The sequence below is a fragment of the Oncorhynchus clarkii genome, chromosome 1 (genome assembly GCF_045791955.1).
Source record: "Oncorhynchus clarkii lewisi isolate Uvic-CL-2024 chromosome 1, UVic_Ocla_1.0, whole genome shotgun sequence".
Taxonomy (NCBI): Eukaryota; Metazoa; Chordata; class Actinopteri; order Salmoniformes; family Salmonidae; genus Oncorhynchus; species Oncorhynchus clarkii.
Genome location: NC_092147.1, coordinates 70,406,274 through 70,429,360, shown reverse-complemented (window position 1 = coordinate 70,429,360; position 23,087 = coordinate 70,406,274). Strand labels below are relative to the sequence as shown.

General features: G+C 43.3%; 1 protein-coding gene across 1 annotated transcript in view; it reads right to left on the bottom strand.

The window, feature by feature from the left end:
• LOC139417193 (galactosylgalactosylxylosylprotein 3-beta-glucuronosyltransferase 2-like) overlaps positions 1-22,652 on the bottom strand; it is a 35,135-nt gene extending 12,483 nt beyond the window's left edge. Inside the window, exon 1 of the mRNA XM_071166442.1 lies at positions 21,561-22,652. Within this exon, the coding sequence (XP_071022543.1) occupies positions 21,561-22,082 (522 nt within the window). The 5' untranslated portion in view covers positions 22,083-22,652. The remainder of the gene's footprint in view (positions 1-21,560) is intronic.
• Positions 22,653-23,087: the final 435 nt, after the last annotated feature.

The following is a 23,087-nucleotide window of genomic DNA, read 5'->3' as shown; positions in this document are numbered from 1 at the left end:
CAGTAGCATTCACATCTGTAATTATAAAGTGCTTTGAAAGGCTGGTCATGACTCACATCAACACCATCATCCCAGACACCCTGGACCCACTCCAATTCACATACCGCACCAACAGATCCACAGATGACACCATCGCAATTGCGCATCACAATGCCCTCTCCCACCTGGACAAGAGGGGAAATAACTATGTGAGAATGCTGTTCATAGACTACAGCTCAGCGTTCAACACCACAGTCCCCTCAGCAGGGGACCCTGGGACTGAACACCTCTCTCTCTGTAACTGGATCCTGGCCTTCCTGACGGGCCGTCCCTAGGGGGTGAGGGTAGGCAACAACACTTCTGCCACGCTGACCCCCAACACGGGGGCCCCTCAAGGGTGTGCCTAGTCTCCTCCTGTACTCCCTGTTCAACCACGACTGCATGGCCATGCACGACTCAACACCATCATCAAGTTTGCTGATACAACAGTGGTAGGCCTGATCACAGACGCTGATGAGACAGCGTACAGGGAGGAGGTCAGAGACTTGGCAATGTGGTGCCAACACAGCAACCACTCCCTCAACCTCAATAAGACCAAGGAGCTGATCATGGACTACAGGAGAAAGAGGGGAGTGCACTCCCCTCCCCCCATCCACATCGAGAGCTTCAAGTTCTTTGGTGTCTACATCACTAAGGACATAACACGGTCCACACGCACCTACAGAGTCGTAAAGAGGGCATAACAGTGCCGCTTCCCCCTCAGGAGGCTGACAAGATTTGGTTCCTCAAAAAGTTCTACAGCTGCATCACCGCTTGGTATGGCAAATGCACCGCCCTCGACAGCAAAGCGCTACAGAGGGTGGTGTGGACAGCCCAGTACATCACTGGGGCTGAGCTGCCTGCCATCCAGGACCTCTATATCAGGCAGTGTCAGAGGAAGGACAACATAATTTCCAAAGACTTTAGCCACCCAAGCCATAGACCAGGGATGAGTAACTCCAGTCCTCGGGGGCCTGATTGGTGTCACACTTTTGCCCCAGACCCAGGTAACACACCTGACTCCAATAATCAACTAACCAGGATCTTCAGTTTAGAATGCAATTAGTTTCATCAGCTGTGTTAGATAGGGATGGGGAAAAGGTGTGAAACCACTCAGGCCCCCGAGGACTGGAGTTGCCCAGGCCTGCCGTAGAATGTTCAATCTGCTACCGTCCTGCAAACGATACCGGAGCATCAGCTCTCTGACCAACAGGCTCAGAGACAGCTTCTATGCCAAAACTATAAGACTGCTACATAGCCATCAGACTGTAAAATAGTTCAATAATGGTTACCTGGGGCCTCTCGGGTGGCGCAGTGGTTAAGGGCGCTGTACTGCAGCGCCAGCTGCGCCACCAGAGACTCTGGATTCGCGCCCAGGCTCTGTCGTAACCGGCCGCGACCGGGAGGTCCGTGGGGCGACGCACAATTGGCCTAGCGTCGTCCGGGTTAGGGAGGGCTTGGCCGGTAGGGAAATCCTTGTCTCGTCGTGCACCAGCGACTCCTGTAGTGGGCCGGGCGCAGTGCGTGCTAACCAAGGCTGCCTGGTGCACGATGTTTCCTCCGACACATTGGTGCGGCTGGCTTCCGGGTTGGATGCGCACTGTGTTAAGAAGCAGTGCGGCTTGGTTGGGTTGTGTATCGGAGGACGCATGACTTTCAACCTTCGTCTCTCCCGAGCCCGTACGGGAGTTGTAGCGATGAGACAAGATAGTAGCTACTACAACAATTGGATACCACGAAATTGGGGAGAAAAAGGGGTAAAAAAAATAATACAAAAAATATTGGTTACCTGGACTATCTGCACTGATCTTATCTTGCACTGATTCTATGCACACTCACAAGACTATATACACACACTACACTAACACTCTCACACAAAACCCACACATATTCACATACACTACATACTGTACGCAAACACGCATGCCAACAACACACACACACACACACACATACCAACGCAACAAAAACACACATACACACTTCTACAATCAACATATGCTGCTGCTACTTTCTTTGAATTTTTTTTCTCCAAAATGGTTCTTCGGCTGTCCCCATAAGAGAACCATTTATAGTTCCAGGTAGAACCCTTTTTGGCTCAAGGTAAAACCCTTTTTGGGTTCCATGTAGAACCCTCTGTAGAAAGGTTTCTACATGGAACCCAAAAGGGTTTGACCTGCAACCAAGAAAAGGTTCTTCAAAGGGTTTTCCAATGGTGACAGGCAAAGAACCCTTTTAGGTTCTAGATACAGTAGCACCTATTTTTCTAAGAGTGTACGCTGTTCTTTATTTTACTCTTATTATTCTCTATTCTTATGACTAGTCATGTTACCCTGCCTTCATGTACATATCTACCTCAAGTACCTCGTGCCCCTGCACATTGATCTGGTACTGGTACTCCCTGTATATAGCTCCATTCTTGTGTATTTTAGTCCTCATGTTACTATTTGTATTTTTTAACTCTGCATTGTTGGGAAGGGCTCGTGAGCAAACATTTCATGGTTAAGTCTACACCCGTTGTATTAGGCACATGTGATTTGAGGACTATAGGCCTGCATTTCCTTCAAGCCTTTGACTGAACAGCTTTATTCGACAAGCTGTCTGGTTGCAGTAATTTTAAGTCAGACCGATGCACATTTCTGACTGACGGACTGGCAGACTATGCTTACCCAAACACTTGGGAGCCATTCAGTATTGGCTACGGTGCTGCAGTTACGCTGTTACCACTAGCTCACGACTTCCCACTGCCCTGGAGCAAAATGCAAACTCACCCAGAGGCTATGATAGCTCACAGGGCATTAATGTGAAATATGCACGGTTCTGTTTGCTGACACTCCATTCCGAGGCAGCAAAGCTGGTGGAATGTCTGGCACACATAATGAATTGTGCCGAGCCATGACATGTTAATGCTTGATAACAGAGAAAACTTCCAATAATTCTTTCTTTATGCAAAGCATTTCCAGATGGTTTCCTCTCAAACTCAGACATAAGCGACCATTAGAAATTTGCTGGTAGTTGACTTTAAAAAAAGATGTACCTCAACGTAAAAACTATTTTCACATGACCCTCCCCTTGTACTGTAAAAAAAAATGGTATACCCTCCCCCCTCGTTATATTGACTCTAAATAATAATGACGACCACAAATAAAAATAACTGTTGTGACACTGTGTTTATAAACATGGATATTGACTTTGCCACTTCAGCATGCATTTGTGGCACAGTCGATGCCAGGCAGGGCTACGGGCCAGAAGGCAGAGGGTTCGCCTACTACCACAGACGAGCTGACTCACTCTGCCTGTTTCATTACACAGCAATCAGAGCTGGCTGCACACAATGATCAGCTAGGGGGAAATCAGATTTCTATATTTTGATACTATATTTATAATTATATAAAATATATGTAAATAGTTACCCAACAACCTGATTCTGTACCAATGCACCACACAACCAGTAAGTAAAGCATATACCGACTTCGGGCACTTCAATGTCATGGTTTGCATTTTCAACATCACAATAAAACAGACTATGTATATCTTGACACACAGAAAATATATCCCTCCCTGCCTTGCAGGTCTAGCCAGTATTGAAGGCTTGTCTTCACAATTTCCGAATATCATTAAACTTTTTTGGTGTTTTGTAACAGATGTCTCTTTCCATTCATCAAATGGCTGCTGCACAGTTTGGATGCTGGAATTACATTTTGGACTAATGTGCACAGATAGCCTACAGGACATTTGAAGTAGCCTAATCAAATTAAAACATTGTGACAGGTTGTGTTTATGGAGTGTACACGGTTCTTTATTTAATCTTATTATTATCTATCCTTATGCCTAGTAACTTTACCCTGCCTTCGAGTACATACAGTGGGGCAAAAAAGTATTTAGTCAGCCACCAATTATGCAAGTTCTTCCACTTAAAAAGATGAGAGAGGCCTGTAATTTTCATCATAGGTACACTTCAACTATGACAGACAAAATGAGGAAAAAAATCCAGAAATTCACATTGTAGGATTTTTAATGAATTTTGCAAATTAAGGTGGAAAATAAGTATTTGGTCACCTACAAACAAGCAAGATTTCTGGCTCTCACAGACCTGTAACTTCTTCTTTAAGAGGCTCCTCTGTCCTCCACTCGTTACCTGTATTAATGGCACCTGTTTGAACTTGTTATCAGTATAAAATACACCTGTCCACAACCTCAAACAGTCACACTCCAAACTCCACTATGGCCAAGACCAAAGAGCTGTCAAAGGACACCAGAAATAAAATTGTAGACCTGCCCCAGTTTGGGAAGACTGAATCTGCAATAGGTAAGCAGCTTGGTTTGAAGAAATCAACTGTGGGAGCAATTATTAGAAAATGAAAGACATACAAGACCACTGATAATCTCCCTCGATCTGGGGCTCCAAGCGAGATCTCACCCCGTGGGGTCAAAATGATCACAAGAACGGTGAGCAAAAATCCCAGAACCACACGGGGGGACCTAGTGAATGACCTGCAGAGAGCTGGGACAAAAGTAACAAAGCCTACCATCAGTAACACACTACGCCGCCAGGGACTCAAATCCTGCAGTGCCAGACGTGTCCCACTGCTTAAGCCAGTACATGTCCAGGCCCGTCGGAAGTTTGCTAAAGAGCATTTGGATGATCCAGAAGAAGATTGGGAGAATGTCATATGGTCAGATGAAACCAAAATATAACTTTTTGGTAAAAACTCAACTCGTCGTGTTTGGAGGACAAAGAATGCTGAGTTGCATCCAAAGAACACCATACCTACTGTGAAGCATGGGGGTGGAAACATCATGCTTTGGGGCTGTTTTTCTGCAAAGGGACCAGGACGACTGATCCGTGTAAAGGAAAGAATGAATGGGGCCATGTATCGTGAGATTCTGAGTGAAAACCTCCTTCCATCAGCAAGGGCATTGAAGATGAAACGTGGCTGGGTCTTTCAGCATGACAATGATCCCAAACACACCGCCCGGGCAACGAAGGAGTGGCTTCGTAAAAAGCATTTCAAGGTCCAGGAGTGGCCTAGCCAGTCTCCAGATCTCAACCCCATAGAAAATCTTTGGAGGGAGTTGAAAGTCCGTGTTGCCCAGCAACAGCCTCAAAACATCACTGCTCTAGAGGAGATCTGCATGGAGGAATGGGCCAAAATACCAGCAACAGTGTGTGAATACCTTGTGAAAACTTACAGAAAACGTTTGACCTCTGTCATTGCCAACAAAGGGTATATAACAAAGTATTGAGATAAACATTTGTTATTGACCAAATACTTATTTTCCACCATAATTTGCAAATAAATTCATTAAAAATCCTACAATGTGATTTTCAGGATTTATTTTCTCATTTTGTCTGTCATAGTTGAAGTGTACCTATGATGAAAATTATAGGCCTCTCTCATCTTTTTAAGTCGGAGAACTTGCACAATTGGTGGATGACTAAATATTTTTTCTACCTCAAATAGAAGGCATATAAAGGTTACAGTTAAATGACAAATATTTTGGCTATATTGAAGTATTAGGTTCTAGGTGCGTGAGGAAGAGCCTTCCTGAATAACTGGGCCTGCTGGGAGCAAATGTGGCCACGTTATTATAGGACGACTTGGGAGAATGATGGTCTGCAACAGACAGAGCATCTCATTATCAGAAGTTAAAATACAGCCAGATTGGCCTGCTACTGTCCCTTTCTAGACCTTATAAACTGTTGAAAATAGACCCACAACTGATCCAAATGGAATGAAACATTCAAATCACAGGGCTTTTGCACCATTATTCAAAGGACATTTTCACTGCGGTTTCCAGCCTAGAGTAGAATGCTGTACCCACTTGAAAACAGTTATTCATTGCATTGTGGTGTTGTAGGCTAATCTAGGTAGGATAATTGTTTTGTCCCTAAACAAGATCAATAGGGGAGCTTTTTGAGCTGCGTGTCTCACTGTTCTTTCATGCGCAATGACACACCTGGCCTCTCAGCTGCCTATCAGCTATTCCTACTTGTTCTTGTGGATTCATATTGAAAATTGATGCACCTTTGAATAAATGTTTATGTGTTATATGATTGCTAGTTAGCATATTTCAGGTCCGGACAAATGATCCACCCACTACTACTGTCACTATGAATGGTGGATAGAGGGCAGGATAGACAGACTGGTAGACTATTGACCTGTGGTATAGTAATAGTTAACGTGCAGAAAAGCATAGTGCATAAGGGAAGTACAAAAACCCATTGATTTGGGGAGGTGCATGCAAGCAGATGAGAAAATGTGGATATATGGAAGAAATTATAAAGTAAAACCTGCAAAAGAGAAAACGTAAACCAGGGAAAAAAATGAACTACCCTCCCCTGTGCCCAATAAAAATATATATCACACCCCCCACAGTATATTTCGAACTGTCCCTAACACAAGAGAGAGAAACAACAAATCAAATAGCTACTCTAAAATCAGTAAGGCTAGTGACACCACTCACTCACTAAGTCACAGTAATTAAATGGTGGTGTTATTAATTATTTAAGGGATAATCAATGAGGGCTAGGCATTCTAATATTTTCCATAGAACACACAGAGCCCCGAGCTGATTATTATGGCTATAATTTAACACATTTAACACAAGAAATGTGTTCATTTGCCGGTAGAAATGTGTTCAACATCCACTGAAGTAGCTAGCAAGTTAACTAGATAGCTACAGTAGTTGACGTGGTAACCAAACAACCAGACTTGCTAGTTTAGCTAACCAAACCATCAGTCCTAGCATGCTTTTATGAAAATTGAATTCAACAATACCAATACTGTTTTCAATTCGACTTTTGCTTTCAAAAGCATCTCAAACATAAAAATGAACTATAGCCATTGAATTCTACCGTGCAAATATACTGTGCTTCATTTAAGTAATAAGGCTGATGGGGTGTGTTATATGCCTTTATAAACTGGCTGGTTCAAGTCCTGAATGCTGATTGGCCGACAGGCATGGTATATCAGACCGTATACCGCAGGTATGACAAAACATTGATTTGTACTGCTCTAATTACGTTGGTAACCAGTTTATACTGTAATAGCAATTGGGTCATGCATAAGAACAACATTTAGCCGTGGTATATTGGCCATATACAGTACCACACCCCCTCGTGCCTTATTGCTTAAATATACCATTGCTAAGGGCATTTCTTATGCACAACGCAACGCCCTTAGCATTGATATATTAGCAATATAATACAAACACCCAAGGTGTCTTATTGCTATTATAAACTGGTTACCAACGAAATTAGAGCAGTAAAAAGAAGGGCATTCTAGAGCGTGCATTATTTCCCTTTATAAACTTGGTGGTTCAAGTCTTGAATGCTGATTGGCTGAAAGTTGTAGTATAGCCGGTGCGTCGTGCCTAAGAACAACCTTTAGCCGTGGTATATTGTCCATATAACACCCCCTCAGGCCTTATTGATGAAATATACTAGGCTCTTCATAATGTTAACCTTTGCTCATTGACTCTACAAATCCAGTTATGATGTGGTCTAGCTTGATATTGTTTATTTTGGATACAAAACTGCTTTATGAGAAAATAAATAGCCTTGCTTTGACAGCTACACTATCTGTGAAATGCTAAAATAAACAACATGACATGTTTGACAGGTTATTACCACAATATGACAGGTCATTAATGCTCTATGACAGACTATTACTATGGAGGTGAGTTCTGTAATGACCTGGATAAGGTGGAGAGAGCAGGCTGACTATCAGCCTATAAAAATACAGATTTTTACACAGGCCTATCTTTGGAGCTGCAGATAGCAGGGTCGGCCCTAGGCATAACCGACATAAGCGGTCGCTTAGGGCCCCTGGCCGCTTGGGAGCCCCTGACCAAATGTTTTAAAATAAATAACAATAATTTACATATATACAGTGCATTCAGAAAGTATTCAGATCCCTTGACTTTTTCCACATTTTGTTACGTTACAGCCTTATTCTAAAATGTATTAAATTATGTGTTTTTCTCATCAATTTACATTCATTTTTGCAAATGTATAAAAATAACAGATAAAAATATCATATTTACATAAGTATTCAGACCCTTTGCTATAAGACTCGATATTGAGCTTTCCATTGATCATCCTTGAAAGGTTTCTTCAACTTGATTGGAGTCCACCTGTGGTAAATTAAATTGATTGGACATGATTTGGAAAGGCACACACACTGTCCATATGAAGTCCCTGTCACGTTCTGACCTTAGTTCTTTTGTTATGTCTTTGTTTTAAGTATGGTCAGGGCGTGAGTTGGGTGGGTTGTCTATGTTCTTTTTTCTAGAATTTGGGATTTCTGTGTTTGGCCTGGTATGGTTCTCAATCAGAGGCAGCTGTCAATCGTTGTCCCTGATTGAGAACCATACTTAGGTAGCCTGGGTTTCACTTTTGAGTCGTGGGTGCTTATTTTCTGTGTCTGTGTGTTCCACACGGAACTGTTTCGGTTGGTTATTTCACGTGTCGTTAATTTTTTTGTTTCAGTGTTCGCTTGTTTAATAAATAGCATGAACATGTACCACGCTGCACATTGGTCTGACATTTCTTACACCTCGTCAGAGGAGGACGAAGACAGCCGTTACAGTCCCACAGTTGACAGTGTATGTCAGAGAAGAAACCAGGCCATGAGGTCGAAGGATTTGTGCGTAGAGCTCCGAGACATGACTGTGTTGAGGCACAGATCTGGGGAAGGGTACCAAACAATATCTGCAGCATTGAAGGTCCCCAAGAACACAGTGGCCTTCATCATTCTTAAATGGAAGAAGTTTGGAACCGTCAAGACTCTTCATACAGCTGTCCGCCTGGCGAAACTGAGCAATCGATCGAGAAGGGTCTTGGTGAGAGAGGTGACCAAGGACCCAATTGTCACTCTGACAGAGCTCTAGAGTTCATCTGTGGAGATGGGAGAATCTTCCAGAAGTACAAACAATCTCTGCAGCACTCCACCAATCAGGCCTTTACGGTAGAGTGGCCAGACGGAAGCCACTACTCAGTAAAAGGCACATGACAGCCCGAGTGGAATTTGCCAAAGGGCACCTAAAAGACTCTCAGACCATGAGAAACAAGATTCTCTGGTCTCATGACATCAAGATTTAACTCTTTGGCCTGAATGCAAAGCATCACATCTGGAGGCAACCTGGCACCATACCAGTGGTGAAGCATGGTGGTGGCAGCATCATGCTGTGGGGATGTTTTTCATCGGCAGGGACTGCAAGACTAGTCAGGATCGAGGGAAAGATGAGCAGAGCAAAGTACAGAGAGATCCTTGATGAAAACCTGCTACAGAGTGCTCAGGACCTCAGAATGGGGTGAAGGTTCACCTTCCACCACAAAACGACCCTAAGCACACAGCCAAGACAATGCAGGAGTGGCTTCGGGACAAGTCTCTCTGAATGTCCTTGAGTGGCCCAGACAGAGCCCAGACTTGCACCCGATCGAACATCTCTGGAGAGACCTGAAAATAGCTGTACAGCAATATTTCCCATCTAACCTGACAGAGCTTGACAGGATCTGCAAAGAACAATGGGACAAACTCCCCCAAAACAGGTGTGCCAAGAATGTAGGGTCATACCTAAGAAGATTCGAGGTTGTAATCGCTTGAGTTTAGGGTCTGAATACTTAGGGTCTGAATACTTATGTAAATGTGATATAGATTTTTTTACTGCTTTTGCTTTGTCATTATGGGGTATTTTGTGTAGATTGATGAGCAGAAAAAAACGATGTACTCCATTTCAGAATAAAGCTATAACGTAACAAAATGTGGAAAAAGTCAAGGGGCCTGAATATTTTCCCAAATGCACTGTATATCCATAAAAAGGAAGCCAGCATGATTTCGACTGTTTGAGAAAAGCTGTCTGCATGCCTGTCTGTCTCGTCTTGACACGTTAATTACTATCGGACAGATTGAATTTGAATATTGAAGCAATGCTGACAAACAGCAAGGTTTATACAAATACACATTTTATAGTGGAGATCAAGTTTACAAAGTCAAGGTATTGGAGTGGCCATCACAAAGCCCTGACCTCAATCCTATAGAACATATGTGTGCAGAACTAAAAAAAGTGTGTGCAAGCAAGGAGGCCTAAAAATCTGACTCAGTTACTCCAGCTCTGTCAGGAGGAATGGGACAAAATTCACCCAACTTATTGTGGGAAGCTTGTGGAAGGCTACCCAAAACGTTTGACCCAAGTTAAACTATTAAAAATAGTTAATTGTTTAATTAAAAATTAAACAATTAAAAATGGAGTGTATGTAAGCTTCTGACACACTGGGAATGTGATGAAAGAAATAAAAGCTGAAATAAATTATTCTCTCTACTATTATTCTGACATTTCACATTCTTAAAATAAAGTGGTGATCCTAACAGACCTAAGACAGGGAATTTTACTACGATTAAGAGTCGGGAATTATGAAAAACTGAGTTTAAATGTATTTGGCTAAGGTTTATGTAAACTTCCGACTTCAACTTTATAAATTGCCTGGCTTGGCTGATGAGGCAATGGATTGCGCAGTCAGATGGAACAGAGTAGGCATTTTAACGTAATAGATGTATCTGTGGTACACCGGCTGGTTTTAACCAACCAGGATTCAGTTTTGGACCCACCCATTGTATAAATCACTATCATGCACCTTATGTTTGAATGGTAGGATTAAATGGCTATACTTAATTTTACATGTTCTACGTTTGAGCTGCTTTTGAAAGCAAAAGTCGAATTGAAAACATTTTTGGCATTGTTGAATTCAATTTTCATACTAGCAAGATGGGACTGATGGTTTGGATAGCAAAACTAGGAAGTCTGTATGTTTAGTTTCCACGTCAACTACTGTAGCTATTTAGTAAACTTGCTAGCTACTTCAGTGAATGTTTAACACATTTCTAGAGGTAAATATGATAAATTATAGACATGGTATGAAAGGGATGAATGGAAAGGCACTGGAGCAATGAACCGCCAATGCTGTCTCTGCCTGGCTGGTTCCCCTCTCTCCACTGGGATTCTCTGCCTCTAACCCTACTACAGGGGCTGAGTCACTGGCTTACTGGTGCCCTTCCATGCCGTCCCTATGAAAGGTGCGTCACTTGAGTGGGTTGAGTCACTGACGTGATCTTCCTGTCCGGGTTGCCCCCCCCCCCTTTGGGTTGTGCAGTGGCGGAGATCTTTGTGGGCTATACTCGGCCTTGTCTCAGGATGGTAAGTTGGTGGTTGAAGATATCCCTCTAGTAGTGTGGGGGCTGTGCTTGGCAAAGTGGGTGGGGTTATATCTTGCCTGTTTGGCCCTGTCCGGGGGTATCGTCGGACGGGGCCACAGTGTCTCCCGAACCCTCCTGTTTCAGCCTCCAGTATTTATGCTGCAGTAGTTTGTGTCGGGGGCTAGGGTCAGTTTGTTATATCTGGAGTATTTCTCCTGTCTTATCTGGTGTCCGGTGTGAATTTAAGTATGCTCTCTCTAATTCTCTCTCTCTTTCTCTCTTCTCTCTTTCTTTCTCTCTCTCCGAGGACATGAGCCCTAGGACCATGCCTCAGGTCTACCTGGCCTGATGAATACTTGCTGTCCCCAGTCCACCTGGCCGTGCTGCTGCTCTAGTTTCAACTGTTCTGCCTGCGGCTATGGAATCCTGACCTATTTACCGGACGTGCTACCTGTCCCAGACCTGCTGTTTTCAACTCTCTAGAGACAGCAGGAGCGGTAGAGATACTCTGAGTGATCGGCTATGAAAAGCCAACTGACATTTACTCCTGAGGTGCTGACTTGTTGCACCCTCGACAACCACTGTGATTATTATTATTTGATCCAGCTGGTCATCTATGAACATTTGAACATCTTGGCCATGTTCTGTTATAATCTCCACCCGACACAGCCAGAAGAGGACTGGCCAACCCTCATAGCCTGGTTCCTCTCTAGGTTTCTTCCTAGGTTCTGGCCTTTCTAGAGAGTTTTTCCTTGCCACCTTGCTTCTACACCTGCATTGCTTGCTGTTTGGGGTTTTAGGCTGGATTTCTGTACAGCACTTTGTGACATCAGCTGATGTAAGAAGGGCTTTATAAATACATTTGATTGAATGATTGATAATCAACTCGGGGCTCTATGCGTTCTCTGGAAAATAACACAACTCTGTGGAGGATTTGTTCGCGCGAACATGCCGTTGATTATTTTCCAGAGAACGCATAGCCCCTCGTTGATAATCCCTTACCAGTGGCGATTTTAGCATGTAAATCTTGGTGGGGCAAACAAACAAACAAATGTGGGATGCATGCCAGCAAAGCCACTACACAACACAACACTAACCAATACATTAATTGTACTATAACGGTGACAAACGGCGCCCACAAACTGTTAGAGCCTACATAAAGCTGTCCTAACAGCAGAGTCCCAACACCTTACCACTGTTACACCTGGCTATCAGCGGAGCCTTGTCTGGCAGCAAAACAGTTCATTCAGCCTCATTTACTTCTTTTAAAAAAACATAGCTGATATGGCTGACTTGCTAAAACAAATGTGGGAGCAATTATTAGGAAATGGAAGACATACAAGACCACTGATAATCTCCCTCGATCTGGGGCTCCACGCAAGATCTCACCCCGTGGGGTCAAAATGATCACAAGGGTCCTGGGTCTTTCAGCATGACAATGATCCCAAACACACCGCCCGGGCAACGAAGGAGTGGCTTCGTAAGAAGCATTTCAAGGTCCTGGAGTGGCCTAGCCAGTCTCCAGATCTCAACCCCATAGAAAATCTTTGGAGGGAGTTGAAAGTCTGTGTTGCCCAGCAACAGCCCCAAAACATCACTGCTCTAGAGGAGATCTGTATGGAGGAATGGGCCAAAATACCAGTAACAGTGTGTGAAAACCTTGTGAAGACTTACAGAAAACGTTTGACCTCTGTCATTGCCAACAAAGGGTATATAACAAAGTATTGAGATAAACTTTTGTTATTGACCAAATACTTATTTTCCACCATAATTTGCAAATAAATTAATTAACAATCCTACAATGTGATTTTCTGGATTTTTTTTCTCATTTTGTCTGTCATAGTTGAAGTGTACCTATGATGAAAATTACAGGCCTCTCTAATCTTTTTAAGTCGGAGAACTTGCACAATTGGTGGCTGACTAAATACTTTTTTGCCCCACTGTGTCCCTCTGGCATATTACATAATTTATGAAGCTGTATAAGACATTTTTGGACTGTGCTTGAACAGGAAAGTGCCGTGGCGGTCTTTCAAGGGCAAATTTTGTCATTAAAGAGAAAGATGCCGGATTTACAATTCCGAATTGAATGACTGTTCAAAACGTATTTTCCCAGTTTAGGCTGTTTATTCCTGACTTCCCAGTTGCAGTGCTTGCAGTCAGTGATTCCTTCCAAACCACTCATTGTTGTGTAATGTTTATGTCCAATGGCCGATGAGCACCGATACGTTATATCTCTTCATTATTTATCTTCATATGACAAGGATTTAACAGGATTTGCCAGTAGACTTGATTCATGATGATGATTGCTAGCTAAGATTGTGAAAGTAAGATGTTGACATGATCGGTCCAATCAAAGCTACTGTACATATGACGTGATTTGACGTAATTTCTGTGGCCAATGACCTTGAGCCTTCTTGGAAGGGCACTTGTAATATAACTATGGCAGAACACAAAGGGCTGAAATGTTGGATGTCTACCCTTACTAAGGACTTAAGTTTGGCGATTGTGTAAGGTCCCAATGAGTGACAGAACACTGAGCCAATCACGGTGCAATGCTCCTGTTTTCTGCTGGCCCGCCCCACCACCATTGAAAGCACTGAGCTAGGCTGAAACACCTGCATTTTGGAGCTGATTACTCAAGAAAACAAAAAGGAGACCATGTTTGTATGCGGCTTTATTAACTCAATTATATATATATAGATATATAGATATATATACAGTGCCTTGCGAAAGTATTCGGCCCCCTTGAACTTTGCGACCTTTTGCCACATTTCAGGCTTCAAACATAAAGATATAAAACTCTATTTTTTTGTGAAGAATCAACAACAAGTGGGAAACAATCATGAAGTGGAACGACATTTTTTGGATATTTCAAACTTTTTTAACAAATCAAAAACTGAAAAATTGGGCGTGCAAAATTATTCAGCCCCTTTACTTTCAGTGCAGCAAACTCTCTCCAGAAGTTCAATGAGGATCTCTGAATGATCCAATGTTGACCTAAATTACTAATGATGATAAATACAATCCACCTGTGTGTAATCAAGTCTCCGTATAAATGCACCTGCACTGTGATAGTCTCAGAGGTCCGTCAAAAGCGCAGAGAGCATCATGAAGAACAAGGAACACACCAGGCAGGTCCGAGATACTGTTGTGAAGTTTAAAGCCGGATTTGGATACAAAAAGATTTCCCAAGCTTTAAACATCCCAAGGAGCACTGTGCAAGCGATAATATTGAAATTGAAGGAGTATCAGACCACTGCAAATCTACCAAGACCTGGCCGTCCCTCTAAACTTTCAGCTCATACAAGGAGAAGACTGATCAGAGATGCAGCCAAGAGGCCCATGATCACTCTGGATGAACTGCAGAGATCTACAGCTGAGGTGGGAGACTCTGTCCATAGGACAACAATCAGTCGTATATTGCACAAATCTGGCCTTTATGGAAGAGTGGCAAGAAGAAAGCCATTTCTTAAAGATATCCATAAAAAGTGTTGTTTAAAGTTTGCCACAAGCCACCTGGGAGACACACCAAACATGTGGAAGAAGGTGCTCTGGTCAGATGAAACCAAAATTGAACTTTTTGGCAACAATGCAAAACGTTATGTTTGGCGTAAAAGCAACACAGCTGAACACACCATCCCCACTTTCAAACATGGTGGTGGCAGCATCATGGTTTGGGCCTTCTTTTCTTCAGCAGGGACAGGGAAGATGGTTAAAATTGATGGGAAGATGGATGGAGCCAAATACAGGACCATTCTGGAAGAAAACCTGATGGAGTCTGAAAAAGACCTGAGACTGGGACGGAGATTTGTCTTCCAACAAGACAATGATCCAAAACATAAAGCAAAATCTACAATGGAATGGTTCAAAAATAAACATATCCAGGTGTTAGAATGGCCAAGTCAAAGTCCAGACCTGAATCCAATCGAGAATCTGTGGAAAGAACTGAAAACTGCTGTTCACAAATGCTCTCCATCCAACCTCACTGAGCTCGAGCTGTTTTGCAAGGAGGAATGGGAAAAAATGTCAGTCTCTCGATGTGCAAAACTGATAGAGACATACCCCAAGCGACTTACAGCTGTAATCGCAGCAAAAGGTGGCGCTACAAAGTATTAACTTAAGGGGGCTGAATAATTTTGCACGCCCAATTTTTCAGTTTTTGATTTGTTAAAAAAGTTTGAAATATCCAATAAATGTCGTTCCACTTCATGATTGTGTCCCACTTGTTGTTGATTCTTCACAAAAAAATACAGTTTTATATCTTTATGTTTGAAGCCTGAAATGTGGCAAAAGGTCGCAAAGTTCAAGGGGGCCGAATACTTTCGCAAGGCACTGTATATATATACTGTATATTTTTGCACTGTTTGCAAATTGATATGTAATACGTATTAATGCCAAAATAACATATAAAACAGGCAAGCCCCCATATATATTTATTTATGCAGTTTTTTCTCTTGTTAGGTAGACTTTGTCATTAGGCAAAGATTTAGGATCATCTCCACAAATCATAAAGGGTATTACAACGGTGTCTAGGGGCGACTTCATCTGAGATGCTGGCTTGATACATACGGACCCTGATTTTCCGTTCAACTGGTGGCATGGCAGGGGGTTAGAATACATTTAGAGATTGTTTGAGGTGACCTTGTGTGAATCACATCATATTTGAAGTTGTCGCTGGTTGATAAGGGTACAATGCTCCTCTTTCCCTTTCCTCCCCCAGCCCACACACACACACACACACACACACACACACACACACACACACACACACAACGCAAAACCCATGTGCTTCTTATCTCCGGAGCAATCAATGAGAGACGAGCCCCTGCTGTCAATCAGGTTATTTCAACAGGAAATTATATTGAAGATTACACAGCCACAGAGACGACTCGCTCCAAACAAGTGATATGCAAATCAAATCAATTCAAATTGTATTTGTCCCATGCGCCGAATACAACAGATGTAGACCTTGCTGTGAAATGCTTACATACAAGCCCTTAACCAACAATGCAGTTCAAGAAAAAGAGTTAAGAAAAGTAAAAAAAACATGTTTTTTTTAAAGTAAATTTTTTTATAAAAAGTAACACAATAAAATAACAACAACTAGGCTATCTATATAGGGGGCACCGGTACCGAGTCAATGTGCAGTGGTATAGGTTAGTCGAGGTCATTTGTACATGTAGGTAGGGGTAAAGTGACTATGCATAGATAATAAACAGCGAGTAGCGGGCAGTGTAAAAACAAATGGAAATAGTCCGGGTGGCCATTTGATTAATTGTTCAGCAGTCTTATGGTTTGGGGGTAGAAGCTGTTAAGGAGCCTTTTGGACCTAGACTTGATGCTCCAGTACCGCTTGCCGTGTGGAGAGAACAGTCTACGACTTGAGTGACTGGAGGCTTTGACAATTTTTCGGGCCTTCCTCTGACACCACCTGGTATATAGGTCCCAGCTTTTTTCCATCTACGTAACATTGCAAAAATCAGAAACTTTCTGTCCAAAAATGATGCAGAAAAATTAATCCATGCTTTTGTCACTTCTAGGTTAGACTACTGCAATGCTCTACTTTCCGGCTACCCGGATAAAGCACTAAATAAACTTCAGTTAGTGCTAAATACGGCTGCTAGAATCCTGACTAGAACCAAAACATTTGATCATATTACTCCAGTGCTAGCCTCTATACACTGGCTTCCTGTCAAAGCAAGGGCTGATTTCAAGGTTTTACTGCTAACCTACAAAGCATTACATGGGCTTGCTCCTACCTATCTCTCTAATTTGGTCCTGCCGTACATACCTACACGTACGCTACGGTCACAAGACGCAGGCCTCCTAATTGTCCCTAGAATTTCTAAGCAAACAGCTGGAGGCGGGGCTTTCTCCTATAGAGCTCCATTTTTATGGAACGGTCTACCTACCCATGTCAGAGACGCAAACTCGGTCTAAACCTTTAAGTCTCTACTGAAGACTCATCTCTTCAGTGGGTCATATGATTGAGTGTAGTCTGGCCCAGGAGTGGGAAGGTGAACGGAAAGGCTCTGGAGCAACGAACCGCCCTTGCTGTCTCTGCCTGGCCGGTTCCCCTCTTTCCACTGGGATTCTCTGCCTCTAACCCTATTACAGGGGCTGAGTCACTGGCTACTGGGGCTCTCTCATGCCGTCCCTGGAGGGGACCAGCCTTGTCTCAGGATGGTAAGTTGGTGGTTGAAGATATCCCTCTAGTGGTGTAGGGGCTGTGCTTTGGCAAAGTGGGTGGGGTTATATCCTTCCTGTTTGGCCCTGTCCGGGGGTGTCCTCGGATGGGGCCACAGTGTCTCCTGACCCATCCTGTCTCAGCCTCCAGTATTTATGCTGCAGTAGTTTATGTGTCGGGGGGCTAGGGTCAGTTTGTTATATCTGGAGTACTTCTCCTGTCCTATTCGGTGTCCTGTGTGAATCTAAGTGTGCGTTCTCTAATTCTCTCCTTCTCTCTTTCTTTCTCTCTCTCGGAGGACCTGAGCCCTAGGACCATGCCCCAGGACTACCTGACATGATGACTCCTTGCTGTCCCCAGTCCACCTGGCCGCGCTGCTGCTCCAGTTTCAACTGTTCTGCCTTATTATTATTCGACCATGCTGGTCATTTATGAACATTTGAACATCTTGGCCATGTTCTGTTATAATCTCCACCCGGCACAGCCAGAAGAGGACTGGCCATCCCACATATGCTCTCTCTAATTCTCTCTTTCTTTCTCTCTCTCGGAAGACCTGAGCCCTAGGACCATGCCCCAGGAATACCTGACATGATGACTCCTTGCTGTCCCCAGTCCACCTGACTGTGCTGCTGCTCCAGTTTCAACTGTTCTGCCTTATTATTATTCGACCATGCTGGTCATTTATGAACATTTGAACATCTTGGCCATGTTCTGTTATAATCTCCACCCGGCACAGCCAGAAGAGGACTGGCCACCCCACATAGCCTGGTTCCTCTCTAGGTTTCTTCCTAGGTTTTGGCCTTTCTAGGGAGTTTTTCCTAGCCACCGTGTTTCTACACCTGCATTGCTTGCTGTTTGGGGTTTTAGGCTGGGTTTCTGTACAGCACTTTGAGATATCAGCTGATGTACGAAGGGCTATATAAATAAATTTGATTTGATTTGATTTGGATGGCAGGAAGCTTGGCACCAATCTTTTCAGTCTCCTGAGAATAGGTTTTGTCGTGCCCTCTTCACGACTGTCTTGGTGTGCTTGGACCATGTTAGTTTGTTGGTGATGTGGACACCAAGGAACTTGAAATGTGAAATTTACTTTGTAAGTGCAGGTTCTTGTTCTATCCAAAATCAGTACTGGAACTAAAGCCTGCACACACAGTGGCCCTCAAGGACCAGAGTCGGCCCTTCAGGATATCCCAGCCTCATTTCCATATCTGGTGTCTGAATGCACACATATGCTATCTGATTACCCCTATATTAGATTAGCAAAATATGGTTGGGCTGTCAAACTTTTGTTTTTGCTTTGAGGAGGGATATGTTGTTTTTAATGGTCACAGGGGAAAGCAGTTCTTTTTTTCCCTGGTTTACATTCCCCTTTTTGCAGGTTTTACTTTATAATTTCTTCCATATATCCACATTTTCTCATCTGCTTGCATGTGCCTCCCCTATCTAGGTGTTTTGGTACTTCCCTTATGCACTATGCTTTTCTGTGCTTGCTATACCACAGGTCAATATAGTCTACAAGTCTATCCTGACTTCTGTCCATAGTGACAATCGTGGTTTGTGCAGATCTCCAATAGCTTAACTAGCAACCATATCACACACAAAATCATTCAAATCTGCACCAATTTCAATATAAATCCATGAGAAAATAGAAGAATAAGTGATGGGCAGCAGAGAGGCCAGATGTGTCATTGCACGTGTCACTGATTCCAATAGTTTGTGTTAACTAGAAATTATACCACACATTAAAAAAAAACATTAAGAATGTTTCAATAATAATGATCTCGGAGACGTGATGCAAAATGATCCAAAAGTAATGTCCCAACAAAAGGTTACCCCTCCTGAATAACGCAAAAGTGAAATGTAAACGTCAGTTCATGAGAAAAGAGAGTGCAGGAGACAGTCAACGAGCTAATAAGACGAGCAGCAGACAGCTTTGTGGCAGCGGCCGCGGCATAATCAAACAGAGGTGGACAGCGAATGGTGCTGAAAGTAATTTGAGTAGGCCTAATTCATTTCAACAATTGCCGTCACTAACAACAAGAGGGCTCTGTTGAAGCCTATTTCTTCCTATTTAAGAAATGAGAGGCAGGCCTACCCGTTTGACAAACACAATTATGCTATCCACAGATTCAGTCGGTAGCCAAATCCACCAATAGGCCTACTGTCACCATGCACTCCTTAAATATCTCTGTGTATGTGAAAGGTTTGGTTAAAACCAGGTCTCGAATTAAGGTGGTAGGCTATGTGAGGGTTAGCGACATCTATATGACTGGTGAGGGAATGCCGTGCCCTTTGTTAAAGAAAGCTGGGCAAAAAGGATAGCCTACCTATTGTTAGTTTTATATTTAGAAAATAAATAAGTAAAAAGGACCCTAGTTACATAGAGCGTTCTATAATGATGCTGGGCTATGTGATGCCTTATGCTAGAAACATGCTGCAACATCCACCGTTGTTTAGATTGCTAATGTTTATAAGAACTGAGGTCGGCCTTTCGAATACTTTTCGTTGAACTTTACTCAGAAGGATCCTGGCATTACCCAGTGCACATGGCATATCACTCCCACCGCCTGGCTACTGTAAAACATGGAACTGGAATCCCACAGTACAAATACACGGACTGTACTATGGCATAATGTTCACGACATCACACATGCCTTATGCTAGAAACAATACCCGTGAAAGCTGCGACTCCGAAGCATGTGGTGATATAGCTGCTTCATCTCCATGCCATTTTGAGGCTTCTATATTCCAGGAGACAAAAAAATTACTGTTATTATGTCTGTATCAGCTATTCACTTTCTGAAAAGAGAATATGTTTAAACCCAGGCAGCTTTTAGGGAAGCACTTGTTGTCTTCTGCTGTTGGGTTCGGCATAATTAAGCGATGGACAAGTAGCCAGCAGTTGAAGCTTCCATTGTTCTGTGTTGGGTCGGGCCTCTGGGTGGAAAGGTAACTTTTGAAAGTTTTGACACTGGAGAAATATGGTCAGAATGCATATTTCTGTGTCCATTCTTCCCTGAAACTCCTATTTTCATTATCCACCTTTCTGTTGAGTCTTTGAGAGATACATTTTCTCTTGATTGCAAGCTGATTTTCTGCAATCAATGCACAGAGAAATTGACATTAAAAAAAACTAATTTAATAGAGCCATTGTTCATTTTATCCGTGTAATCAGATCGAAATGATGATGTTATTGTCATTGATTATATACTAACCAGATGTGTTAAAATCTTGTTCAATTTGTAGTGAGGGCCTGTATGGATTGGACTGCTATCATGCTAATTATGTTTTGGTCCGCCAACTATTAGCTCAGAAAAGAATTGGCCCTAGGCCAAACCTAGTTGCTGACCCGGGACCTAAAACCTACCTAATGCTTCAATATAGCCTTAACATTTGCCATTTCACCTTTCAAATGTATTACCTTTGATGTGTGGCAGAAACACAATCAGCCTGATTAGGTAGGCTACTTCACAAGTCTCCTGTATACTACCTGCACACTTTCATCCACTCCACTCTAACATAACTCCAGCATTCAAACTGCCCATGGCCATTTGATGAATGGAAAGAGACATCTGTTACAAAACACCAGAATGTTTAAAGAAGTTCAGAGATTGTAAAGCCAAGCCATTGATACTGAGTAGGGAGGGATGTATTATTTTTTGTTTGTTTTGTTATTGACATACTCTATTTGATTGTGGTGTTGAAAACGCAAACCATGATGAAGCACTAGAGGTGTGTAGCATATGCAGTTTTCCGTTGCTCATTGATCATGGGGGGTGAATGGGCACAGAAAATGGGTGGTTGCAAAATTCGCTGCATATACAGTATTTTATATAATGATGATCGGATTTCCCCCTAGCTGGTCATTGTCTGCAGCCCGCTCTGTGTAATGAGTGAGATAAGAACAGAGCTGGTGGTCCATGGTGGTCGGCGAACCATTGAACCTTCTATTCAGTAGCCCTGCATGGCATCTACTGTGCTACAAAACCATGCTGAAGCGGTAGATATTCACGTTTATAAATACCGGGTTGCTACAATTATAGTTATTTGTGGTGGTAATCATTTTTTTGCGGATTTTCGAGTAAATGTTGAACTGTCCCTAAGCTTTGGTCTGTTGATAATGACATGCTATGGGTCTGTCGTTGATTTATTATTACCTCTTCAAACAGTTCCAGACTGTATGTGTTGTCATCATCCGCGAAGAATACTATCCCCACGTCCTTGATGGAGCGATGTGACCGCAGCCACGAGAGAGCGGCGTTCCTCTGCTCAGTAGCACGGGGCATCCCGGTACGTTTGAACCGGCGGGGCGTAAAGATGTTCAGGTGTGTGTACTGCATCCCCGAGCGGGCGAGAAAGCGCACCACCAGCTCCGTGCGCACAGTCGAGTCCTCCACTACTATCCAGTGGAAGCGAGGAACCTGGCGGAAGGTGTTAGCGAGCCGGGTAAGTTCAGCTTTCTGGACTGGCCGGTTGTAGGTCGGGGTGATGGCGTAGATTGCCGGGAGAGCGGAGCGGTTGGCCCGGGGTGGGCTGGTTCTGTCTTGCCTATGTGCGCCCCCTCCGCGGCCCAGGGCTGGACTTCGGACGGACGTCCTTGTGTCAATATGGATCATGATGATGACGATGAGGACCCAGGGCAGGAGAATGAAGAAGCGGCTGTAGAAGAGCGATTTCATCTTGCCGAAGTTAGGGGATACACATCTGAGCTGTGCACTCACTTTACCTCAATTCATCACACCCAAGCATTATACGAACGTTCGGCGACAATTTGCACTCTCCAAAATAATTAATGACCACATACGACCATTATTTTGACATGAGGACTTTGTTTCTTGTTATCTCCAATAAACTGTCATAAATCTCAAAATGCATCCCCTTTAGAGTTATGTAAACATAGTCACGTCCGCGTCCGGTCGGGACCGTTTGATGAGTCTCCTCCCGGATAAAAGTGGAGATGATCATATCCCTCGAACAACAGAGCGACGAAAAGAACCCCTTAAAAACAACAGGTAATCACTCTTGACATGCCTTCAGCCCACAGCCTTTCCGATAAACCACAAATAGCTTTTGAAACAGACCATAAAGCAGACCTATCCACTGGCCTCTACTCCCGTAGTGTCCGAGAGAAAGGGTATCATTCCCGGGGTTGGATGCTGGTTTAGTCGGTGTCTAGCGGGCAGTGGTGAGAAGCAGGTGCAGGAGCTTCAGTGCAGAGTGATGATAAACTGCGATGTGGAGAGAAAGGGGACGGGGAAGACTGGAATGGACGAAGAGAGAAAGAGAGTGGAGGAAAAGGGGAGGAAAAAGAGGGATACTTTGTCATACTGCTAGAGGAACACGTCAGTGTCCGCTGAGGATGGAGATGAACTCACCCTAACGAGAGAGAGAGAGCGAGAGAGAGAGAGAGAGAGTTGGGGAGATAGATACAGAGAGAGAGGGTGGGAGAGAGAGAGATGAAGAGACGTTTGCTTTGGTTCTAAATTATTGTCGGGACTTTGAATTTGAATTGCAGGTTGTCCTCACCAGACCAATTGAGAAAACACTACAATTAAAAGAGATAGAGAAATATATATGGTAGCTTGGTAAACCAGTAGCCTATAGCAGGAAACGTATAGGCCTATAGACTCTGTCTCAGATTGTGGATTAGTTGCAGGCAAATAGGCTTCAAGTTTGATGACATA